The sequence below is a fragment of the Manis pentadactyla genome, chromosome 11 (genome assembly GCF_030020395.1).
Source record: "Manis pentadactyla isolate mManPen7 chromosome 11, mManPen7.hap1, whole genome shotgun sequence".
In the NCBI taxonomy this organism is placed as follows: Eukaryota; Metazoa; Chordata; class Mammalia; order Pholidota; family Manidae; genus Manis; species Manis pentadactyla.
The window spans coordinates 13153699-13174962 of record NC_080029.1 but is presented as its reverse complement, the minus strand read 5'-3'; the positions used below and the strand labels follow the sequence as shown (position 1 = coordinate 13174962).

Below are 21264 nucleotides of genomic sequence, written 5' to 3'. Positions count from 1 at the left end.
ATGAGGCAGAGAAGGGATTTCTGGGTTCTGTTTTCAGCTTGGCATTTGCCCTTTTCTTCCTTATCCACCTCTTGGCAAAACTGTCTAAACTTGTTTATCTCCAAGGAGTCAGGCTGGAGCAGCACGCTCTGACAGTGTCCGCTATTTAGAGCCCTCATGGGGAGGGACTGCCAGCCCCCTTCCCTAGGAGGCTGAGGCTGCTGGGGGGGCGGCTACTGCTAGCAGCAGCATGGGGACTGAGTGCTTCCTCTGCTCAGAACCCTCCCGTGGCTCCCACCTCACTCACAGAAAAGCCAAACACTTGACCATGACCTCTGAGGCCCCAGGTGACCTGGCCCTGCCACCCCGCTGCCCTCATCAGGCCTCTGCCCTTGAGGCCCCCTCCCTGGAACACACTTCTCCATCACCTTAGGTCTTATCTCAGATGCTGCCCTCCTAGTGAGGCCCTTCCTGACCACCCTATTTAAACCAGTAGTCCTGTACTCCCACCCCACCACACTCCCAAAGCACTGTCTCTCCTCCCCTCTTTATTCCTTTGCTACCACTAACCACCATCTCACATCCTGTAAATCTGACTGAATGATTTGATTTATCTGTCTCCCTACCCCTTTCCCACTGGAATGTGTGCTTCATAAGGCAGGGATGTTTGTCAGTTCTGTCTGTTTTGTTCACTTTTATATTCCCAGGGCCCAAAACAGTGACTAGCACATAGCAAGTACTCACTATTGTGGAACGAATGAATGAATGAATGAATGGCTTGCCTACTAAGGCATCAGACTCTTGCCTCTGAGATTCATTAGCTCCTTTGATCCTCCTAACAACCCAGACAAAGTCTTTAACTCTCCATTCTAAGATGAGGAAAGTGAGGTTCAGAGTGGTGAAGGGTCTGGCTAAGGACACAGTTAGGAAGAGGCAGGGACTCAGGCATTGGTCTGGCTGGTTCCAAACATGATGGTCTTTTCTGCCTGTGGCTGCTTTCAAACTGTCTTAGTGCAACACATGTGACATTAACTTGCTTTCCTTATTCTTAGAAACAAATGCTTTAGCTTAAGGATTTTGCCAAATATGCCCAGAACTTGATGTCTAGTGTAACCAAAAGGATTTAAGGGGGAGGTGGTATCTCCAAAGCAAGGAGGAGGTCCCACCGTCAGCCAAAGCAAGGGAAGGACCCGCCTTCAAACACTTAACCCCAAAGAAGAGCCGCAATAATTCTGGTTTTGTTTCATCTTTTTTCTTTGCTTTATTTTTTTTATCTCCCCCCCTGAGAAATCTCTTTGACTTTTTCAAATCTGGATGACCTTCTGCCATCAGTGGTCCTGCTCACCTATGGGTTATGGGGCCGAAACCTATCTCCCATGAGTTTCCTAGAACCAACCTTACATACAGACCATGGACCACTGTGCCCTGCAGGACCCACTCCCCCCCCGAAATCCCATTAATGACTGTGGCTTAGGCCCCAGGGCCCAGGCCTTGGGTAGAGAGCTGAGCCTTGGGGGTTCCTGAAGGAGAGATGGGCCCATGCCACAGACAGCCCATCTATCCTCTCGTTCCAGAGCCTGGTGGAGTTTGAGTCAGCCCTCCTACCCTACCTGTCATCCTTAGTCACATCACCTCATCCGTTTTCTTTAAATCATTTCTCACTACCAGCAGCTACCCCGTTTATTGATTTCCATATTGGCTATCACCTGTCTCCTCAGAGGAAGCTGAGAACCCAACGATAGGAGATCAGTCAGTCTGCTCACCTCTGCTCTACGCCTGGCACAGATGGGCACCCAAATATTGGTGTAATGAATGAGTAAATAAAGCAGGAAAAAAAAGTGGGTTCTGAAGGAAAGAACCAAGGAGCTCACAAATGAACCATCTAATCCTAACATCAACCTGCCCTGAAGGTATTACACGCCCACATGGCTGGGAAGTGACACAGGAGACCCAAGACTGTCCAACACCAGGAAGAAATGAAAAAATGCTGCAGGTAAAGAGAGGAGAAGCAAGAAGACGAGCTGGCGAGCCTTACAGGGAGGGCAAGGTCAACCTGCCACGGAGGCCCATGGGACCGAACACCTTTTCCTCAAATTCTGAATGAACAGAGAAAGGTCAACATTGTCGATGAAGCTGAGCCCAGGCAGATCTGTGCTTCCTCCACGTCCCTGAGATGCCCGTGGCACTGCATTCACCCAGGAAACGCCTGCCCAAAGCAAGCTGCCATAGTTGACCGTGTACAAAACCAAGTTCTTATTTCAAGGCACTACTGCCCTAAGAGGCACGAACATAGACCATTCTTGAGGACACGTGGCATCCCGCTTCAGTTTGAGGTGAGAAGGTTAAAAATAGTGCCGATGTCCTTTCTTAGAGCAGTGTCATTCATTCATTCATTCATTATTGCATTAATCTGTTTAGCCAGCTTGTGCTTACCCAGCCTCAGGAAGCCGGAGATGAAATAAGACAAAACCTCTGCCCTCTCGCCAGTCCATTGGTGCCCGCAGTTTTGGCGGTACTAAAAGACAAGCCAATATTAACGACACTTGCTTCCAAAACAAATAAGGCCACGTGGAGCTATGCTCTGAAGTGGGATTTTGGATGCAATTTTGATTCGGTTGGGCACAAGAACCAACTCAGTCAGTGGGGGTTATCGGACTAACTCCTGGCACCAGGTCCCCACTCAGTGGCTCCCGCAGAACCCCTTCTTCCCTAGGCACCAAGTCCCTTGCCCACCCAATCCCGTCTCCCAACATTCTTCAACCACATTTCCACTTCTCCCTCCTGACTCTGTTTCCCCTATATTCCCAAACCTGACCTCTCTAGGTCCACAGCTTTGACATCCTACACTCTGCACCCCAAGACACACATCTCAACCTGTTTCCCACCCTCCCCACACACACTCCAAGTCTGAGCTTCCACCTGGAGCCCCTTGAACGCCATATGTTTACAACCCGTGTTTCCCAGGGGTCTCTGTTCAACACCTCACTTGCAGGACCCCTGCAGATACAGCCTGACTCCCTGAGCCCACCATACACACACCCTGTAAGCCCCGGCACGCTCACGGCCAGGCCCGCAGGGAGCACCCTCCGCCCGTCGCCTCCAACTTCTCAGAACCCCCAGGCCGGCCCCCGACCCCCTGGGCCCCGGGCACAGCAGCCGGCTCCCTGAGCCCCCCAACACCCCGAGTGCGCGGCAGCCCGCCTGCACGCCGGACCTCTGCGGCGCCGGCACCAGCCCTCGCCCGCTGGGCGCCCCCGCCGCGCGGGCCCTGGTCCCGCGCCCATCCCCGGGCCGCGGCGCCCTCGATCCCGGCCGCGCCCCTGCCCGCGCGCCGCGGCCCGGCCGGCGGAGCCCGCGGCGCCCCCGAGCCCAGGCCGGCGCGCCCGGCGCGTACCGCTGGCGAGGAGCTTGGCCGACAGCTGCCTGACGAGCTCGGGGATCCGCTCCCACTGGCACTCGGAGCGGCAGCGCTCGATCTCCGTCTCCAGCCGCGAGCCCGCCTTCCTGGTCGCCATCGCGGCCTGGCCGGGCCCGGCCGCCCGCCCGCAGGCCCCGCAGGCCCCGCCGCCGCCCGGGCGCCCCCGCCGCCGCCGCCCGCTGCCGCCGCGGGCTCGGGCTGCGGCTCCCGGCTCCGCGGCGTAAAGGGAGCGCCGGCTGAGGAAGGGGCGGGAGGCGGGCGGCGGCGGGGCCCCGGGCGCCTGGAGGAGCGGCCCCTGCCGGCCAGGGCCGGAGCCGCAGCGCAGGCGGGGGCCGGGGCCGGGCCGCCTGGGGCAGGGCGAGGCCCGGGGAAGGCCAGGGAGGGTGAGGAAGGGCCGGGAGCGGGACCCCCGTGCGGGGGCGGGGCTGGGGGCGGAGGGGCTGGGGGCAGGCGTGCGGGTGGAGGGGCCTGCAGGAGGGGGGCATGCGGGAGGGAGAGAGCGGAGGGAGGGACCGGGAGGGGGGCGGAATAGGGTCTGTAAAAAGGCGGTGACCCGGGGAAGGTCACTGGCCAGGCAGGACTGTAGGGGCCTGGTATGCGGCCAGCGTGAAGGGGCAGCCTGCCCGAGCTTGTCCCGCCCGCTCAGGTTTCAAGCAGATTGATTGGTCTGACCTGGGTTGGCCTCTGCCCCGTAGGAGGCCCCCTCTGCCTGATCAGCCTTAGCCCCCGGCCAGCCCGAGGTGGGCGGAGAGGCATCCATTCCAGGCGGGCACAGCACCTGCCCAGGGGCCCCATAAGTGTCTGCTGAGTTGGGTTGAGCCAGACAAGAACTGGTGCCAGCCTAGATGTCAGCAACCTTGCCCTCTGATGCAAAATAACCAGTGGGGCTTCCTTGTCTTGGCCTTGTGGACTGAGGGCTGGGGGCAGGTGTCCAAGCTGCGAATTCTTTCAGTTATTTGGGATCTCTGCAGCGACCACCTGCTGTGTGCTAGGCACTGTTTTAGGTGCTGGGGACACAGCAGAGAACTAAATAGATGACACTCCTGCCTTGGTGGACCTTACATTCTGGTCAGGAGAATAAATAAGCAAAATCAAGCAGTAAATTAGAAGGTGAAAATGGCTATTTGTAGAAACAGAATAAAGAGTTGAGTGGTGGAGGGTGTTGCCATTTGAACTCGGATGGTCAGGGATGACCTCACTGAAGTGACATGTGACAAAGACTTTTAGAAGGGGAGAGCCGTGAGTATGTCTCTGGGAGAAGAGCATTCTTGGCAGAGGAAACAGCAAATAAGTGTACAGACCCTGGGGTGAGAGCATATTTGGTGAGTGGGAGGAACAACAATGAGACCAGTGAGGGTGACCTGGAGTGAGGGAGAGGAGGCGAAGCAGAGAGCTCAGAGGTAGGAGGAGGTGGCCTCGTGGGCCATTAGAAAGACTTGGCTTTTACTGGGATGTCCATGCAGGACTTTTCACAAAATAGGGTCATATTCTAACCTGCATTTTAGAACTATCACTGTGGCTGCAGTGCTGAGAGTACTGTCAGTGTTCAGGAGGTGGTGGTGGACGGCCCAGGGTGAGAACTGTGGTGGGGGTGAGGGTCACGGTACGGCGAATGGAGCTGGCCCTCTGGAACGCCACATATGGGGAGGCACCCAGTGCTCATCAGCAGCATCCCTTCCAGGTACCTTTCTCCGACTTCCAAGAGTTCTTGCACACAGGTGCACCTCTCATGCCCTCAGCATCTCTGGGGCTGTTCTTGGGAAGAACAGATGCTGTGGTCCCGTTTACCAATGAGGAGGCCGAAACCCAGACGTTCAGAGCTGGTGAAGGGGTAACATTAGGAGATGCCATCTGACATGCCCAGCAAAACCTTCAGGCACCCCTGTGACCTGCGAGGTGAGGAGGGCTGGCCTGACACTGTGGACAGCCCAGGGAGAGGGGAAGTAGGAAGTTAAAGTTCTAACAGGGGACCCTTTGGTGCTAGGTGTGGCGGCACCAAGAGGGAAGCTGAAGGGAAGGAGAAGGACTCTCCCGGGAGATACTACCCCCTCCATCAAATCCTCCTGGTCTCTCAAGCCCAGCATGGAGGTCTGTCACTGCACATGTTTGCCTGGAATATTCTCTTCCCTCTGGTCCAAGAGAGAAATCCCCATGTATTCTTTGAGAACCAGGGCAAAGGTGGCCCAGAAGCTTTGCTCAACACCCGACAGATCCTGTGGGATCCCACAGCAGTGTGATTTCCCCCTGTGATGGGGCTTCTAGTAACGAACGTCGTCATAGGAATGACTTATGTTTCACTTAATGTGTAGCTGCCTCCGTTGCCACACTGCAACGTAAATTATTGGTGCCCCTCTTCTGCCCCCCTAGCTGCTAAGTTCCAAGACAGGGCCTGTGTCTTCCTGATGGCAGAGTGGTGCTCTCCCCCTGACTTGGCATGTGGAGCCTGGGCAGTGGCAGTAAACCTCTCGTGCCTCACAGGCCTGCAGTGCCTCAGCTGCCACCCCTACCCCATAGGGTTGGTTGAGAATTAAATGAGGAAATACAGGCAAAGCACTAGGAATGGGGTTGGTACACCATAAGGGCGCAAAAAGTGTGAGTTGTCATTCTGTGTCTCTGTACCCTTTGCACCCAGTACTGGAGGGCATGGTGCAGTGTAGGAGCTTCGGTGAATGAAAAATGAAGGAATGAATGAGAGTCTGGAGGTATCCGAGGTCTAGAAAAAGCCTGCAAATGTGTTCCTGTAGGATTTAACACACGGGAAGTCTATGTGACTACACTTGAGGCTTCCACCTTGACTGCAGGCTACCCTACAAGTGGCAGACACCCACTAGAGCCCTGGAGACCATTTGCCTGAGCTCTGAGGTTGCTGGGGTGCAGGGGTTGGGAGCAGAAACTGACAATGTCAGCCTGACCCAGCACAGAGAAATAATCTTCTGGGCTTTCATTGTGTGGAGCCCAAGACTGGGTCCCCTGACGTCTAGGCTCATTCCCAAATCTGTGATGTTTTGATCTTTGCCCATTGCCCGGGCGGCTCTGGCAGCTGCCACAGCAGCCCTAGAGACGGACAAATGATTGCATGCAGAGAAGGTCCCCACACGATTTTCTGGGTGAATTTATCTGCAGGTGGCACTCAGGGAAATTTAGGAGTAGAAAATCATTCATGCCAATAATAGGAATTAAGCCAGCACTTTTTTCTAGGTATTAGTATTACAGGCTTGACAAAGATGTGAAAAATCACAGTGTATAATAGGCTGAATCCATCCTTGAGGCCTGGCGGTGCCTGGCAGGAAGAAGCGTAGAAGAAGCTCCAAGCTGACCCCAAGGTGAATTCCTTGAGAAAATCTGGTTTGCCAGGAGCGGTGGACCCAGGCTGTAGGATCAGAGCAAAGGTCAGTGTCAAAGGTCAGTGCCTCTGTGGTCTGGAAACCTCCCAGGCCTCTTCCCCTGAAACCCTGGGGCTGCTGCACACCTAGAACAGGGGGAGGGGAGGCAGAGTGCGAGAGGGCTGGAGAGAGACTATGGGCAGCGTGGGGTGGGGGAAGGACACAGTGAGAGGAGTGGGGCCCTTGCCCTATGCCTCCCTCAGCCCAAAGCTCCTTCCCCAGACATCCCCTCCCTTCCTTTAGCTCTCGGCACCAAGGTCATTTCTGCCCCAAGGCTGACTCCTCAGGGAGACCTTCCCCGACCACCGGTTCCAGACCTGTTATCCAAGCCTTCCCTTTCACCCCCTGTCCCTGTACTCTGCTGTGGGTTTCTGCTTGCCGTCACCCGATTCATATTTACTAATTTAGTGTTTTCTTTCTGTCTTCCCTCACTAGAATGAAAGCTCCCTGAGGGCAGAGAGTTTTGTTCGGTGTTGATCACTGCTGCATCCCCAGCACTGAAAACACTGCCTGGCGCGGAGGAGGTGCTCCATAAATATTTATTGACTGGATGGATGAGTAGACGGGAGGTGGTGGGCCGGGTTTGGACCCCAGGCCTGGGCATCCTAGAGGACAGGCCCACAGAGAAGTGGAAATCAGCCTGCTGAAGCAGAGGGGTCAGGGTAAAGAGGAAGATGGAAATCCAGACATAGGAAAGGGCAGGGAGCTCGGTGTGCTAACAGAACCACTTCTAACCTTTGACCTCACCATGCCAGGCAGCACCCTGTCATCCGGCTGCCTGAGCCACAGGCAGGCGTGAGCCGGGAGCAGCCAGCCTGTGAGGCACCTGGAAACCACACTACACCTGCGGGCCTGCGGGGTCATTAGTGCCTTTAGATGGCTTTTAATTATGAAATATTTGATATACATACAGAAACATAGATAAGAGGTGCCTGTGTAATAAAATAATAAAATGAACACTTGGGAACCTATTGACTATCCCAGAGTTAACCACCGTCTTGAGTTTTGTGTTTATTATACTCTTGCTTTGTTTTTTAAGCAGCTTTATCACCAAACTCGCTTTCTGCTACTGCTTGTAATAAGAGTATAGTATGTAATCCAATATATGATATTGTCTGGTTTTGCACTTTCTAAAGATGGTGTCATGTTCTGTAAATTGCTTTTTTGCTCTTTCTGTTCTTGGGCTTGTCCGTTTTGCATGTGGCTGCGGTCCTTCCTTCCTCCGGATTGTAACCCTCCATTGCGTGACTGTACCACACGTGAATCAGCACTCCTCAGGCTTATCAAACCTCCGGTGCCCACGTTCGATTTTATGAACAAGGCTGCTGTTTATAAAAGCTGCATCAGTGGCTGTGTTTTGAGCTGGGTCTCTGAAGATGACCCAGAAGGGCTTTGGGCCCCTCTGCCTTGAAGTACCCTGGGGACCCCTGACTTTCTTCCCCAGGGCCACCTGCTGCTGCTGGTGCCACAGTTCCCACTGCAGGGACAAACCAATGGGAACCTTGCTGGGAACTCCGCTGGGGGCACTAAAGCTGGCTTTTATTTCTAAGTTACCATTTGTTGTCATCTGAGAGGGAGAGCAGATATAGGGGGCCACTGGCTGCTCAAGAAAGGCTTGGGCATGGCACGGCCCACGTGTGGGGACCATGCTGTTAGGATGGCCTTCAGCTTTGCAAGTCCAAAAACACTTGGGTGCTCCGGGGTGCCCCACTTACTCCCACTAATGAAGCCCACCAGAGACCACTGTTTATACCCCATACCAGCTCTCATTTCTGTTGGAAGCCATTCCCCCACTGTCCCATACCTGGGACCCGGTTCCCCATTCCCTGCATATAGAGCTGAAGTGGTTCTTAGGAAGTTGCTTGGGGAGCATGGACTTGAAACCAGGAAGGGGAAGGTCTCAAGAAGGTCATCATCCAGGCCCTGGAAAAGCTCCATGGCTGACTTGTTCCTATTTCTGATCCCACTTACTGAGCATCTGTTATGGGCCAGATGGTGTTAGGACTTGAGTACAAGACTGTACAAAGTGTGATGCCATAGCTTGGGGAACTCACAGTCTTGCTGGGAAAAGGGACAAAAAAGTGAACAACAGCCTTTGCAGTTGGGCTCAGATGAGTACCTGGATGGAAAGGTTCCAGGAAGTCTTCCTGGAGGAGGTATCCTCTGAGCCAAGCCTTGAAAAAGGACTTCAGGTCTACTTCTGCTCACCTACTCTCCATCTAACAGAGTGGTCCTGAGTTTTCAAAAACCTGGACTCTAAATAGAGTCATAGCATTCAGACACATCAAGTCCCAGATCATCCCCACAATCCGATGAGAAAAACACAGCTTGGTCTCCTTTTCTGTAGCAAAGCACCTGTTAGGGTGATACAGGGGGGCTCCTCTGACCTGTTAACCAGCCAGAGAAGCACATCAACACTTAGGATTGTTTTCTTAACCCCAAATCAGGTACTTGCAGTACTGAAACCATGTTTATCACTCAGACCTTTCCCAGGGGACTCGTGGACATTGTTTCTTCCAGCATTTGGGCATCATTACTGGAAGAGACAAGCAGGAGGCTTGGTTCAAGTCCTGCCTCTGTCCATCACCATGAGGTTTATAGCCAGGTATCCTTCAGTGTCCTCACTCGTAAAACGAGGGCTCTTCCCTAGGAGGTTGCCAGGCTCCGGTCTGTGACTCCAGCCTGTCAAAGTGAGAGGCAGCTGCTAGAACGTGAAGAAGCCCAGGTTAGCCCTTACTGGTGTGTGGTTGTTCAGGGTGAGGTTCCTGGACTGCAACGCCATTCTGAGTTCTCAGGTAGCAGGCTGAGGAACAGAAGAAAAAAGTGTGCGACATTGCAGTTGGAGTTAGGAGCCCTGGATCTGATTTTCATCTCTGAACTAACCTGCTGTGTGACCTTGGGAAAGTCATATTCCCTCTCTGGGCGTCAGTTAATTCCCAGGTTAAAACTGAGAGAGATAATCACAGGCTTTCCACAGTAAGGTCGGGCTTGAGAAATTCATCCACTGAGAAGCAAGACAATACCTGTTAACACACGTGATTAAAGTAAGTGGGAATAAGTGTGATCAGCCAGGTACAGTAAAGGAGGAAGGCACCAGGAAAGGAGGAAGGCACCAGCTACCCCCCAATAACACACCGGTCAGAGGTCAGCACAGGAAGCCAGTACTTTGGCTGGCGGAAACGCACCTGCAGGTCTCTGTCAGAAAGCAGAAACTTCCCTGAGTGACCTGTCATTTGAAGAGAAGCCCTCCAGTCCTGCGGACTAGGTAAGGAACTCAATCTGCCATGAGGTTGTACCCACCTGGGGAGCGGAGCCCACGCAGCTTCCCAGCGCCTTAAAGGCAAGGGCAGGGCCGCGTGGCAGCGGCAGCCAATGAGAGAGTCTTCTGATGAGGTCATGGAGCTCCTCGGGGTTTCATTGGCGAATCGCGCAGAGGCTCCCGCTCCAACCGCAGGGCGGGGCGGCCGGGCCGCCGGAGGCTCCAAACTTGCAGCGCCGTTTACACCCCAAGCCGCGAGCCACGCGTTGGGTCGAACGCAGTCTCTTCCTGTAGCGAGAAATGAAAATGCCCAGAATAAAGAGCTCTTACCCACCCGAGAGGATGGATTCTGGGGGATCCCTCTTTTCCTTTGGTGAAAATGGAGGATTTGTTCTGTATTAATTCAAACACAATGATTAATTAACCACTTTAACTACTTAAGGTCACTGAGCAAACAGCCATTGGCTTGGTCACCTTTTATTCCCCACGGTGACACTCAAGGTTGGGAACAAAGACATTTCTGAAGTTTTGAAATATTTTAAAACCATGATTCCCAAGCCCTGGTCTGCAGAGGGATCCAGGATGCTGGCTGTACCCACTGGGGCCCCATCCCCTGTCTCCAGTCCTTCTGACTCTAGAAATTGCAGGGTGTAGGAACTGGCAGGCCCGCGAATGTGGCCCACTTAAGGAACCAAAGCATTTAAGCACCATCAGAACTTGTTAGAAACATTGATTGTCAGGCTGTGCCACCCCAGACCTACTGAATCAGAAACTCGAGGTGGAGGGACAGCCATCTGTACTTTAAGAAGCCCTCCCAGTGGTCCTGATGCACACTCGTTTGAGAACTGATTTAACTTCTGTGACCTTCATTCTGAAAATCTGAAAAGTTACTCTGCAGTCCGTTCGCCCCTGCATTCTCAGAATCCTAGGGCTGGAAGGAGGTGTCCTAGTCCAGTCGCTTCTGAGGCAGATGATTTTGAAGTGCCTGCCTAGTTCTCACCACGGACCTGCTGGGATTGACCAGGGCTCCTGGTAAGGATTAGAGATGCAGTTCGGTCATTTGGATATTGAGATGGTCCCTGTGAGTGACTAGAACCAAAGGGTGAACTTAGTGCCTAAGGGCAGCCCTGTTCTGCCCGCTGGCCTGGGAGCAGAGGAAACCAGTCTGCAGAAGGAAGACTGAAGCAGACAGACAGGCCCAGAGCTGGGAGGCGGGAAGAAAATCCATTCCAAGAAGCCCTCCAGGCCCCCGCCTCCTCAGACTTAACTCAGGCTGCTGGCTCTGGCTCACGGGACTCCAGGCACACTGGTCTGCAAGCCAACTTAGCACGGTCCTGCCTGAGGTTTTGTGCACACTGTTCCCTCTGCCTGGAACTCTTGTCCCCTCGTTCCCAGCTTTCTGACAATCAGGAATGTTCTTAAATGTCCGACAGTGACACACCAAAGCATCCCCTGCTCCAGCCACTCTGTCACATCAGCCTGCTTTCAAGTCTTCATGGCATGTGTCATCTTCAGAGCTGTCCCATGTATTCATTTGCTTACTGGTTCACCATTAACTCCTTGAGAGCAGCAGCCCTGTGGATCATCACTGGATCTCCAGGGCCTTAAACACAGCCTGGCACGTAGAGTGGTAGCTCAACAAGCACTACTGAAGAAAAGGTCACTTTTGCAACCTTCCCAAGGCCCAGCTGCCTTCTAGCCCATAGGCTGCAGGAGACTCTCAGCCTGTGTTCCCTGATCACACACGCCCCTCCTGGCTGACTCACGTGCATTCCTGGTATTTTCTGCCCAAGGACTCCTGAGGAGCTCAGCTTTCTTTTACAGACAAGGGAACGGAGATCCAGGTAACTTGCCCAGGGTTATGTGGTCAGTGAGTGGGACAGTGGGTACAAGAGAACTAAGCTTTCAGGCCACTGCTGCATCCCCAGGGGATTCACCCTCATGACCTTGGCTCACAGCACATGGATCTCCCCGTTGCAGGACAGTCAAGTCAACCCCAAACCTTTTTGCCTCCTGTTGCAAGCTTTTAGTAAATCAGTTTCATTTTCAAAATACTGCCCAGAATAGTCTGTGGTCAGCAGATAGATGCTGAAGTTATTGTATTTTCTGATGAACTATAAAGGGAGTGGCTGATTTGAATGTCTCTTGCTGAAGGAACATGACAGAATTTACACTGGTCCTCATGCCACCCGGATTTCTTTTTTAAGATGTAAAAGATATGGTCCAGCAACTCCACTTCTGGTTACTTATCCAAAGAAAACAAAAACATTAATTTGAAAAGATATATGCAGCCCCATATTTATTACAGCATTATTTACAAAAGCCAACATATGAAAACAGCCTAAGTGTCCACAGATGGATGAATGGATAAAGAATATGTAATACATATAATATACATATATATATACATATATATATATAATGGAAAATACAAATATACACACACACATGTATGTATTTTAAATGGTATAATGGAATACTATTTGGCCATAAAAAAAATGGAATCTTGCCATTTGTGACAAGATGGATGGACCTAGAGGGTATTATGTTAAGTGAAATAAGTCAGACAGAGAAGGACAAGTACCAAGTATGAGGAATCTAAAAAAATAAAACAAAACTGAGCTCATGGATACAGAGAACAGATCAGTGGTTGCCAGAGGCCAGGGGTGGGAGGTGGGCAAAATGCATGAAGGGGGTTAAAAGGTATAAAGTTCCAGTTATAAATAAGTCCTATATAAGGACTTATATATATAATATATATATAACTTATATATATAATATATATATAACTTATATATAACTTATATATATATATATATATATAACTTATATATAACTTATATAACTTATATATATATATATAATATATATATAACTTATATATATAATATATATATAACTTATATATATAATAAGGAGATATAATGTACAGCATGGCAACTATAGTTAATAATACTATATTTGAAAGTTGCTAAGAGAGTAAATCTTAAAAGTTCTCATCATAATAAAAAATACTGTAACTATGTATGATAACAGATGTTAACTAGACTTATTGTGGTGATCATGTCACAACATATCCAAACAGCAAATCATTATGTTGTATACCTGAAACTAATATGAAGTTATATGTCAATGATACCTCAATTTAAAAAAATGCAAAAGGTATTTTTAACTTTTTTATTGAAATATAATTGATATACCATATCATATTGGTTTCATGCATACAACATAGGGATGTGGCAGTTATATACATCACTAAATGCTCACCACAATAAGTGGTTACCATCCATCACCATATAAAGATGTAACAATATTACTGACTCTATTCCCTATGCCATATTTTCATCCCTGAAAAGGACATCTTTTTAAAGAGATCTTTATGTTTTATATTACAGCTTCTGTTTTGCTGCAGTCCAGGAAATCTGACCCTTCTGTCCAGAGAAAAACGCAGTCCTCACTACTGTGTGCCGAACACTCTTCTAAGGATCTTTCCCAAGGAAACATAACCTTGGACTTGGCCTGAGACCTCAACAAGTAAGGGTTGATGGCTGACTCAGCCATGACTGCCTGAGTGACTACTACCAGACTCAGAGAGTGCTGGTCACGGAAGGCCAGGAGCTAGAAGTGGGATTTGATGCCTTTACTTGTGGGAGGCAGAATAGCCATTTGTCATGCCTTGTGGCCACCTGGGATCTTTATCTCCTTTCCTATATTTGGAGACCCCCTCACCCACCTGATGAGCCTCTCCCACTGGAGAGGCTGAAAATGCCAGGCCAGGCACTCTCAGGCCAGACTCCCTCTGGCTAAGTGGGCTGGTTAACCTCAGCTCTGCTGGGCAGGCACCACTCAGAGTCTGGCAATAGCTGCATCCCACTTGTCCGGATGTTCCAGTAGCCGTATGCGGAGCTGGTCCAGGCACCCCTGGTGCCCAAGCCCAGCAGTGCCCTCCATCCTTGCCAGACCATCCTGAGTGGGATTTCCAGCCTCTGCTGCTGGCTGCCCAGCTTCTCAGCCTGGCATCTGTCCTCCCAGAGATCAGGAAGAGTTTGAGATTAATTCTGTTTCTACCTAAATCAGCCAGGGCTGGTTTATGTGGCTTGTACCAGAGAACAGGACTGAGGGAGGAGGCTTCCAGAAGGAGGGCCAGGTGCTGGGGGGCAGGAAGAGGGTGCGGCGCCCGGGGAGGGGAAATGGCACTTGAGCAGGGAGAGCTACTGCAGCACTGTTGTCCTTCAGACCAAGTCACGAGCTGTGCACAGGGAAGTGAGTCACACAGAGGGTCGGCCATGGGTCCTTCAGCTCCTCACAGGGTCACAAAGGGTCGCAGGAATCATTACCGGGTGGGAGGAGTTTCCTGCAAGTCTGGCTTCTTTCCGAGCTTTCTCGCCTGATAGGAGGGCAAGTGTACACTACTTCATCCCCCCAGGCGGCTTCTTGGGCACAACGGGAGGCCTCAGGGTGCTCCCCCTCCTCGAGCCCAGAAAGCTCAGTCCTTCACTGAAATACTATTTTAACTAGGGGTGGACTTCATGACAAAAGATAAGGCTTAAAATACCCACCCCGCACCTCCAGCAGGGCTGTTACATTGATGCCTTTGATGGGAGCAACTCATTCTGCTGAGATGGGCCCTGCCGCTCTGTGTGCATTCGGCTTACGGGCCAGTCTGGAGGCCCACTGCCCATGCAGCTTAAGGGCCCCCCAGCGGGGGCTTCACCCCACATGGGGAGGTGCTGATGCACACCGTGGGGCAGGGAGCCAGTCCTTTCTTGGAGCAGCTCAGGTACTTGGACATGGAGGAGGAGGAGAAGGGAAAAGTTCTAGAAGGCTGGGGCAGAGTCAGGTGGCTCCAGACAGGCCTCCCTCCTCTGCTCTCAGGGATGGGCTGTGGTCTGTCATCTTACCCCCAACCCCAGTTTAAACCATCACTGTCCCACAGCCCTATGTGCAGGGCCCTGTGGATAGGCCCAGGATGGGTGGCTTAAGGAGCACAATCTGGAAGGAGCGGGAGCAGGACGTGGCCCTCCTGCAGCACTGCCATCCTGGGTGTCTGCCGCCTGCACCCTCCTGCAGGTCACCAGCTCTGTGTGTCCCCGCCTGGGAGGCCATGGCTCTTAGTTGGGCCATGCCTTAGCTCTCCGTGTATCCCCCAGGACACCCAGCCACCCCAGGGCTCAACAAGTTCTCATCTGTTCACCCATCTGTTCAGTGGGGGTGTCTGGAGAGCCCACCCCCCAGGAAGGAGAAGGTGCCAATGAACTGTCTCCCCCTTCACCAGGCTCACTTCCTTTCCCGAGAGGAAGGAGCAGTTGGGATTTCCAGCTCTTGTCATCTTTTCTCACATTTTGTGCTTTAACTGTAACAGGTACCCACAGTCCCTCCCCCATTGGAAGCATTTGGGTATATGTATTTGCTTCTCTGAACAGACCGTGAGTCTCAGAAAGACCAGGACTGGGTCTTGGTCACTTCAACACCCTCACATCTGGCACCTGGTTGGTGTGCAACAGTTGCAAATCAAGAAACATCGACTGAATGGAACTGTCATCCTGAGGGCCAGCTACCCCCCATAACATCAGTGCAGTGTGTTAAAACGAGTGATTTCTTTGAAAGGTTTGAGATATAAATCACATAGCATCTCAAAGTATACAATCCAACAATAGTTGTTAATATATTCACAGTTTTGCAAGCATCACCACAATTTTAGAACATTTTGTCACCCCAAAAAAGAACCCTCTGACCCATTGGCAGTCACTCCTGGCCCTTCTTGATCCAGCCCCTAGCAAACACGAAGTGATTTTCTGTCCCTATGGATTTACCTATTCTGGCCATTTCATATAAACGGAATCATACAATATGTGGTCTTTTATAACTGGCTTCTTTGACTTAGCATGTTTTCAAGTTTCTTCCAACTGTAGCATGTATCAGCCATCCGTTCAATTTTATGACGAATAATGTTCCATCGTGTGGATACTACATTTTATTCATTTACACCTAAGTTGTGGACATGGAGCTGATTCCATTTTTTGGCTGTTGTGAAGGTTACTGCCATGTACATTTGTGTGCAGAGTTTTATTTGGACATATATATTGTGTGGCTCAGATATATACCTGGGAGTGGAATTATTGGGTCATATGGTAACTCTACATTTAATCTTTTGAGGAGTTGGCAAACTGTTTTCCAGACAGCTGCTCCATTTGACATTCTCACCAACAATGCATGAAGGTTCCAATTCTTCTACATCCTCGCCAACACTTGTTATCAGCTGTCCTTTTGATTCTAGCTGTTCTAGTGTATGTGAAACATATCTCCTGGTGGTTTTGATTTGCATTTCCCTAATGACTAATGATGTTAGGCAACTTTTTATCTGGCCATTTGTCTGTCTTCTTTAGAGAATTCAGATACTTTGCCCATTTTAAAATTGAGTTATTTTTCTTTTTATTATTAAGTTGTGACAGTTCTGTCTATATTCTAAATATTAATCTCTTATCAGATATACAATTTGCAAATGTTTTCTCCCATTCTGTGGATTGTCCTTGCACTTTCAAAGTGTCCTTTGAACTGCAAATGTTTCCAATTTTGATGAAATCCAATTTAGCTAATTTTTTTTGTCATCTGTGCTTTTGATATTATAGACATCATTGCTTAATCCAAGGTCATAAAGATTTACACCTCTGTTTTCTTCCAAGAATTTTATAGTTTTATTTCTTATTGGTTAGGTCTATGATCCATTTTTAATTAATTTTTATATATGGTGTGAGGTAGGGTTCAAATTAATTCTTTGCACCTGGATATCCAGTTGTCCCAGCGCCATTTATTGAAAAGACGATTCTATCCCCCACTGAATGATATTGGCACCCTTATCAAAAATCAACTAACCATAAACTGACCATAAAGGGTTTATTTCTGAACTCTGATGTTTATTTTATAGGTCTATATGCCTATTCTTATGTCGGTATCACACTCTCTTGATTACTGCAGTTTCGTAGTAACTTTTGAAATTGGGAAATATGAGTTCTTAATTTTGTTTTTCTTTTTGCAAGGTTGTTTTGACCACCAAGGGTCCCTTGCATTTTCGTATTAAAATTTGCATCAGGAGTTTGTCCATTTTTGCAAAAACCGGCAGCTGGGATTTTGATAGGGATTGTCTTGAATTTGTAGATCAATTTGGTAAGTATTGACATCTTGAAAATATTACATCTCATCCTGTTTGCTTCTTTTTGTCCCTTAGTCTCTGTGGAGTTGGTATTTTTGAAAGCAGCCCAGGAGCTGGATTTGCAGGGTTTCAGTGGCCCCTGGGGCATTTGGTTCCTGAAATCAGAGAAGAGCTTTGCTTTTTCTCTGAGACTCTGGGGGATGAAGGCCCATTTCCTCGTAGGATTATCTTCTGCATGATTGCCAGAATTTCTGGGCCCCAGCTGGGGTGCAATTTCCCAGGGCTTCTTTCGCACCCCAGGCCTGATTGTTCATCAAATGCTCCCAACTAAAGCCTCGGGAACCTTCACCACATTAACAAAGCCAATAATGACCTGGCTTTCACACGTGGGGCCTCAAATACTTTTGTTGCCTAAATGATCAAGTTATCCAGGCAAACAATAACCCCCAGGGTCTGAAGGTCACCCAAAAAAAGGCTTCTACCCAAAGGTCTCACCTTTCTTCCCCCACAGTCCTTAGCGAGTCTTGCCTTGGACAGGCGCCTACTAACGTGCAAACAGGTCTGCAGAAAATACAGACGCTACTGCCCACTAGCTCACATTTGCTTCTGAACTCGCTTCCTCTTGTTGGCAGGCAGCTGCTCCTGGCAGAGGAGCGTGCAGGTGGCTGTGAGAGGAGCAGGGGAGGGAGGGAAGGGCAGAGGCCTTGTGGCCTGGCCAGGTGTGGGGGTCGCCGCCGTCACTGACATCCTAACTTTCTGAGACCAGCCCTGACCTAGTCCAGTGGTAAAGACTGTCCGAGGTGAAGGAAATCCTTAGAGAGCAGAGGGTCAAACTGCACAGAGGAGGAAAGCAGGTCGGGGCATCTGCATCTGCAGTGAGGAAGTCAGCTTGCCAGAGGGAAGACAGGAGCCCAGGGCCCGGCTGCTTTCTCTGCAGGGCACCTCTCTGCCACAGCCAGGCGATCACTCCATATTCACTGCCTGCTAGGTGCTGGGGACAAAGCTGGATGTGGGGACATGCAGTTGGGAGCTGGTAGCCTCATGGGGAGGAGCTGCGTCCATTAGATGGCTATACAGCCACTTGCACCTGCTGGTTATATTAGATATGTGGGGTGCTGAACCGGGCCTATCCACCCGGCATGGGATTGTGGTAGGCTCCCGCAGGGAGGCTAGACATCTGCAGCCCCAGCTAAGGGTGGGGATGCGGGGTCTGGCCAGGAAGGGGTCAGGGAGGAGTGGGAAGGGCAAGGAGCTCAGGGCCCAGGCCCTGTCCCACAAGGAGGTGCAGAGGTGAGCGGGGACCGCACGGGGCTCTGGGGCTTTTTCCCAGGAGCAGTTGGGAACATGTCATGATCAGATTTGAATGTTCAGATGGTTATCAAGGTGACAGCCCTGACCATGGGCCCACTGCTGAAGCCCAGGGCCCCACCCCTGGAGCCACCACCCAGGAAAACCTTGGGGGAGACAACTGCCCTCTTCTGCAAGCAGATCAGTGGCCCTGTGTACAATTCCCAGCTCAAGCTTCATTCACTTAATAAGGGACATTGAAGCCCATGCTTGGCCCTGAGCTTCCTTGGCTTCCTGGGGGCACCCCGGTCTGGCCCTTTCTGAGCTGCAGACCCAGGAGCACCAGAGCACGCAGGGGCATTTCCAGGCTGGCTGGCTCTGACTTGTCCCTGGGAGGCAGAAGTACCATTTTCTCCCAGGCCTTCTCTCCACCTCTCAGAAATCTCAGAAAAGCTATAGACCCACCTTCTGACAAGGGTGGAGTGCTCAGGTCACGGGGTCCAGCAGCAAGGGCAGAAGGCCTCAGAGCTCAGCCCATCTCCTTGATTATTAATGTCTGCACCACGTGAGCAGAGCTGCAGAACAGACGAAATCAGCTCTGAGACCCATCCCTCGCCAAGAAGCTGGGCTCCGCATCACTCATGCTCTTTCTCATGGCCTGTTTATTTTGGTGTCTCTATATACGGCTGGGAAGGATGTCTGTCTCTCTTGGGAAAATTTCTGAAAAAACAAACACAAAAAAACAAAATCATGATGTCTAGTGTGGAGCCATCTCTGGGGGTCTTTCCCCAAGACTATGGGAGACTTATTTAAGTTTTCTGAGCCTCAGTTTTCTTGTAAAATTTTTTTGACACCAAATTATCTCAGAGAGGGCATGTCTGGATGCCTGGTCAGGGCCAAATGTGCAGTGTCCAGAAACTCGAGTCCATGAAACCCTGGGCCTCCCGGTCACCTGACAGGTTTCACCTGGGGTGTGTCGTGTGGATGCAGAGGAGCAGGCCCCAAGCTGCCCAGCCGCTGCCCTCTGTCCCCCGCATCACAGAGCGGCTCAGGTCCCCGCCTGAGGCCCAGGAAAACACCCATGGATCAAAGGGCAGTCATCAGGGAATAGAGTTCTGTTCGTTTGTTTGAATGTTTTTTTAGATACCTTTGGAATGAAAAGTATAAAACTGCATGATGACACAGGAGTTTGCAGGTTTTTCTTCCATGTTCCTGACAATAGTCTAAGTATGACCTTCAGCTGTTTAACACACGAGAGGCAGATGGTGCTCAGTAGGCTTGATTTCACAGAGAAAATAAGAAAGCTTATTATTTCACACATGGACTGTGATAAGCAGATCAGCTTGCTCCCATGAAGGCTGGCCCCGGGTTTGCCCTGAGGATCTCTCAGAGACGAGAAATGGCCCCTAATCCCAGTGGCTACATATCACGTCTCAGAAAGTAAGGTGCAATGAGTCCTGCTCTTTCGAATTGTAGAGGGAGGGAGGCTCCAGCATCGACAGGCTGATTGAATCAATAACTTTGCTGTACTTTGCATTCCTTTTTTTCTCAAGGATGGAAATTAATTTTGGCATCTACTGAGACTTTTTTTTTTCAGACTCTGCATCAGAATAAAACCCTCATTGTTGGATGCAATGTCTTGACAATATATAGCAAAATCATTCTGTTATTCTGCACCACCACAGAGCATCATCCGGCCTGGGGTGGGTGAAGGGGAGGATGAGCAAAAGGTAGGTCCCAGGGTAGAGAAGACAAAGCCAGCTCCACACAGCCAGTGCTTGCCACTTTATCTTAGGGTACAGAGATGTTCTGAACCGCCAGAAGCACTCTGAAAAGATCTGCATTTCCATTTTTCTTCTCTCAGATTTTACTGAGTTCAATTCCCTAAGTAGTCATTAAGCAGCTACTAAGTGTTCGGGATGGTGACACACACACACACACACACACACCCGGCTTCCAGCCCTTCCCAAGGAAACAAAAGTGGAGGAAAATGTTCCTGATGTTCAGGATCTGCTGGGGGGACAGATGGGTTGTTAAAAAGGCGAGAAAACAAGGCAGAGCAGATGCCTGGGGGCGAGCCTTCGATGTTTCCCTCCGGGTCCAGTCTCCTGCCTTCTGGTCATGCTCCCAGATGGCTGCTGAGGAATGACCCCAACTGGCACCTATGCAGTCAGGGGAGATGCCCGACCCTCCTCTAGTCAAGGCGAATGGGACCCTCCCTCCCGGGTGGTTTAGTCTTGCCTGGAGGGACACAGGGATAAACGGAAAAAGAAACACTCACACACTCGCTAACACACTTGCATGCCCACACCCACTCCCCCAAATTATGCCAAGCTCTGCTGAGCACTGAGGCCCGGACGAAGCGGCCCTTAGCCGGCTTCTCTGCTGCTTTGGCCCTGTGGCTCTGTTTCCTGTCATCCAGTCCCATTTTTACTAAAGTTATTCAGATGTTGTGCTTCTTGCTTGTAAACAAAGAACCTGAGTGGGACACTGGCAAATAATTTCTATGTCCCTCAGAGTCAGAATAGATTAAAAACCTGGCCAGCACTCAGGAAGGTGGACAGGAGAGCTCAACAGAGCCCAGAGCCCGGCAGAGAGAAGCTGGCCCCGCAGCTGTGAGCTCAGAGTAGAAGCAAGGCTACTCAGCATGGAAAGCAAGAAACCCTTCTGTGTTGGTTGGGTGAACAGAGATCTTAACACCTCCTCTCTGCTCCCCACCGCCTACCCCCTGCATGCTCAGTATGGGACGTCCCACAGGGGGACCTGTGGGTGGATTCAGACCATAGGC

General features: G+C 50.7%; 1 protein-coding gene and 2 long non-coding RNA genes across 6 annotated transcripts in view; all 3 read right to left on the bottom strand.

Annotated features, from left to right (window-relative positions):
* The window catches only part of TTC7B (tetratricopeptide repeat domain 7B), a 245701-nt gene extending 242088 nt beyond the window's left edge, over positions 1–3613 (bottom strand). For 2 of the 4 annotated variants that reach the window (XM_036882090.2, XM_036882091.2), the window contains exon 1: positions 3374–3613. In XM_036882090.2, the coding sequence (XP_036737985.2) occupies positions 3374–3494 (121 nt within the window). In that variant the 5' untranslated portion in view covers positions 3495–3613. The remainder of the gene's footprint in view (positions 1–3373) is intronic. The other 2 variants (XM_036882094.2, XM_036882096.2) reach the window with 2 other exon arrangements.
* Positions 3614–9237: 5624 nt separating this feature from the next.
* Positions 9238–10519, bottom strand: LOC130679642 (uncharacterized). Its single transcript, XR_008992694.1, has 2 exons — positions 9664–10519; positions 9238–9583 (listed from the first exon to the last, which is right to left on the bottom strand). It is a non-coding gene; the product is annotated as an uncharacterized LOC130679642 (long non-coding RNA).
* A 3347-nt stretch (positions 10520–13866) lies between these two features.
* On the bottom strand, positions 13867–19792 carry LOC118910790 (uncharacterized). The gene is made up of 3 exons (XR_005024162.2): positions 19624–19792; positions 18942–19196; positions 13867–17344 (listed from the first exon to the last, which is right to left on the bottom strand). It is a non-coding gene; the product is annotated as an uncharacterized LOC118910790 (long non-coding RNA).
* Positions 19793–21264: the final 1472 nt, after the last annotated feature.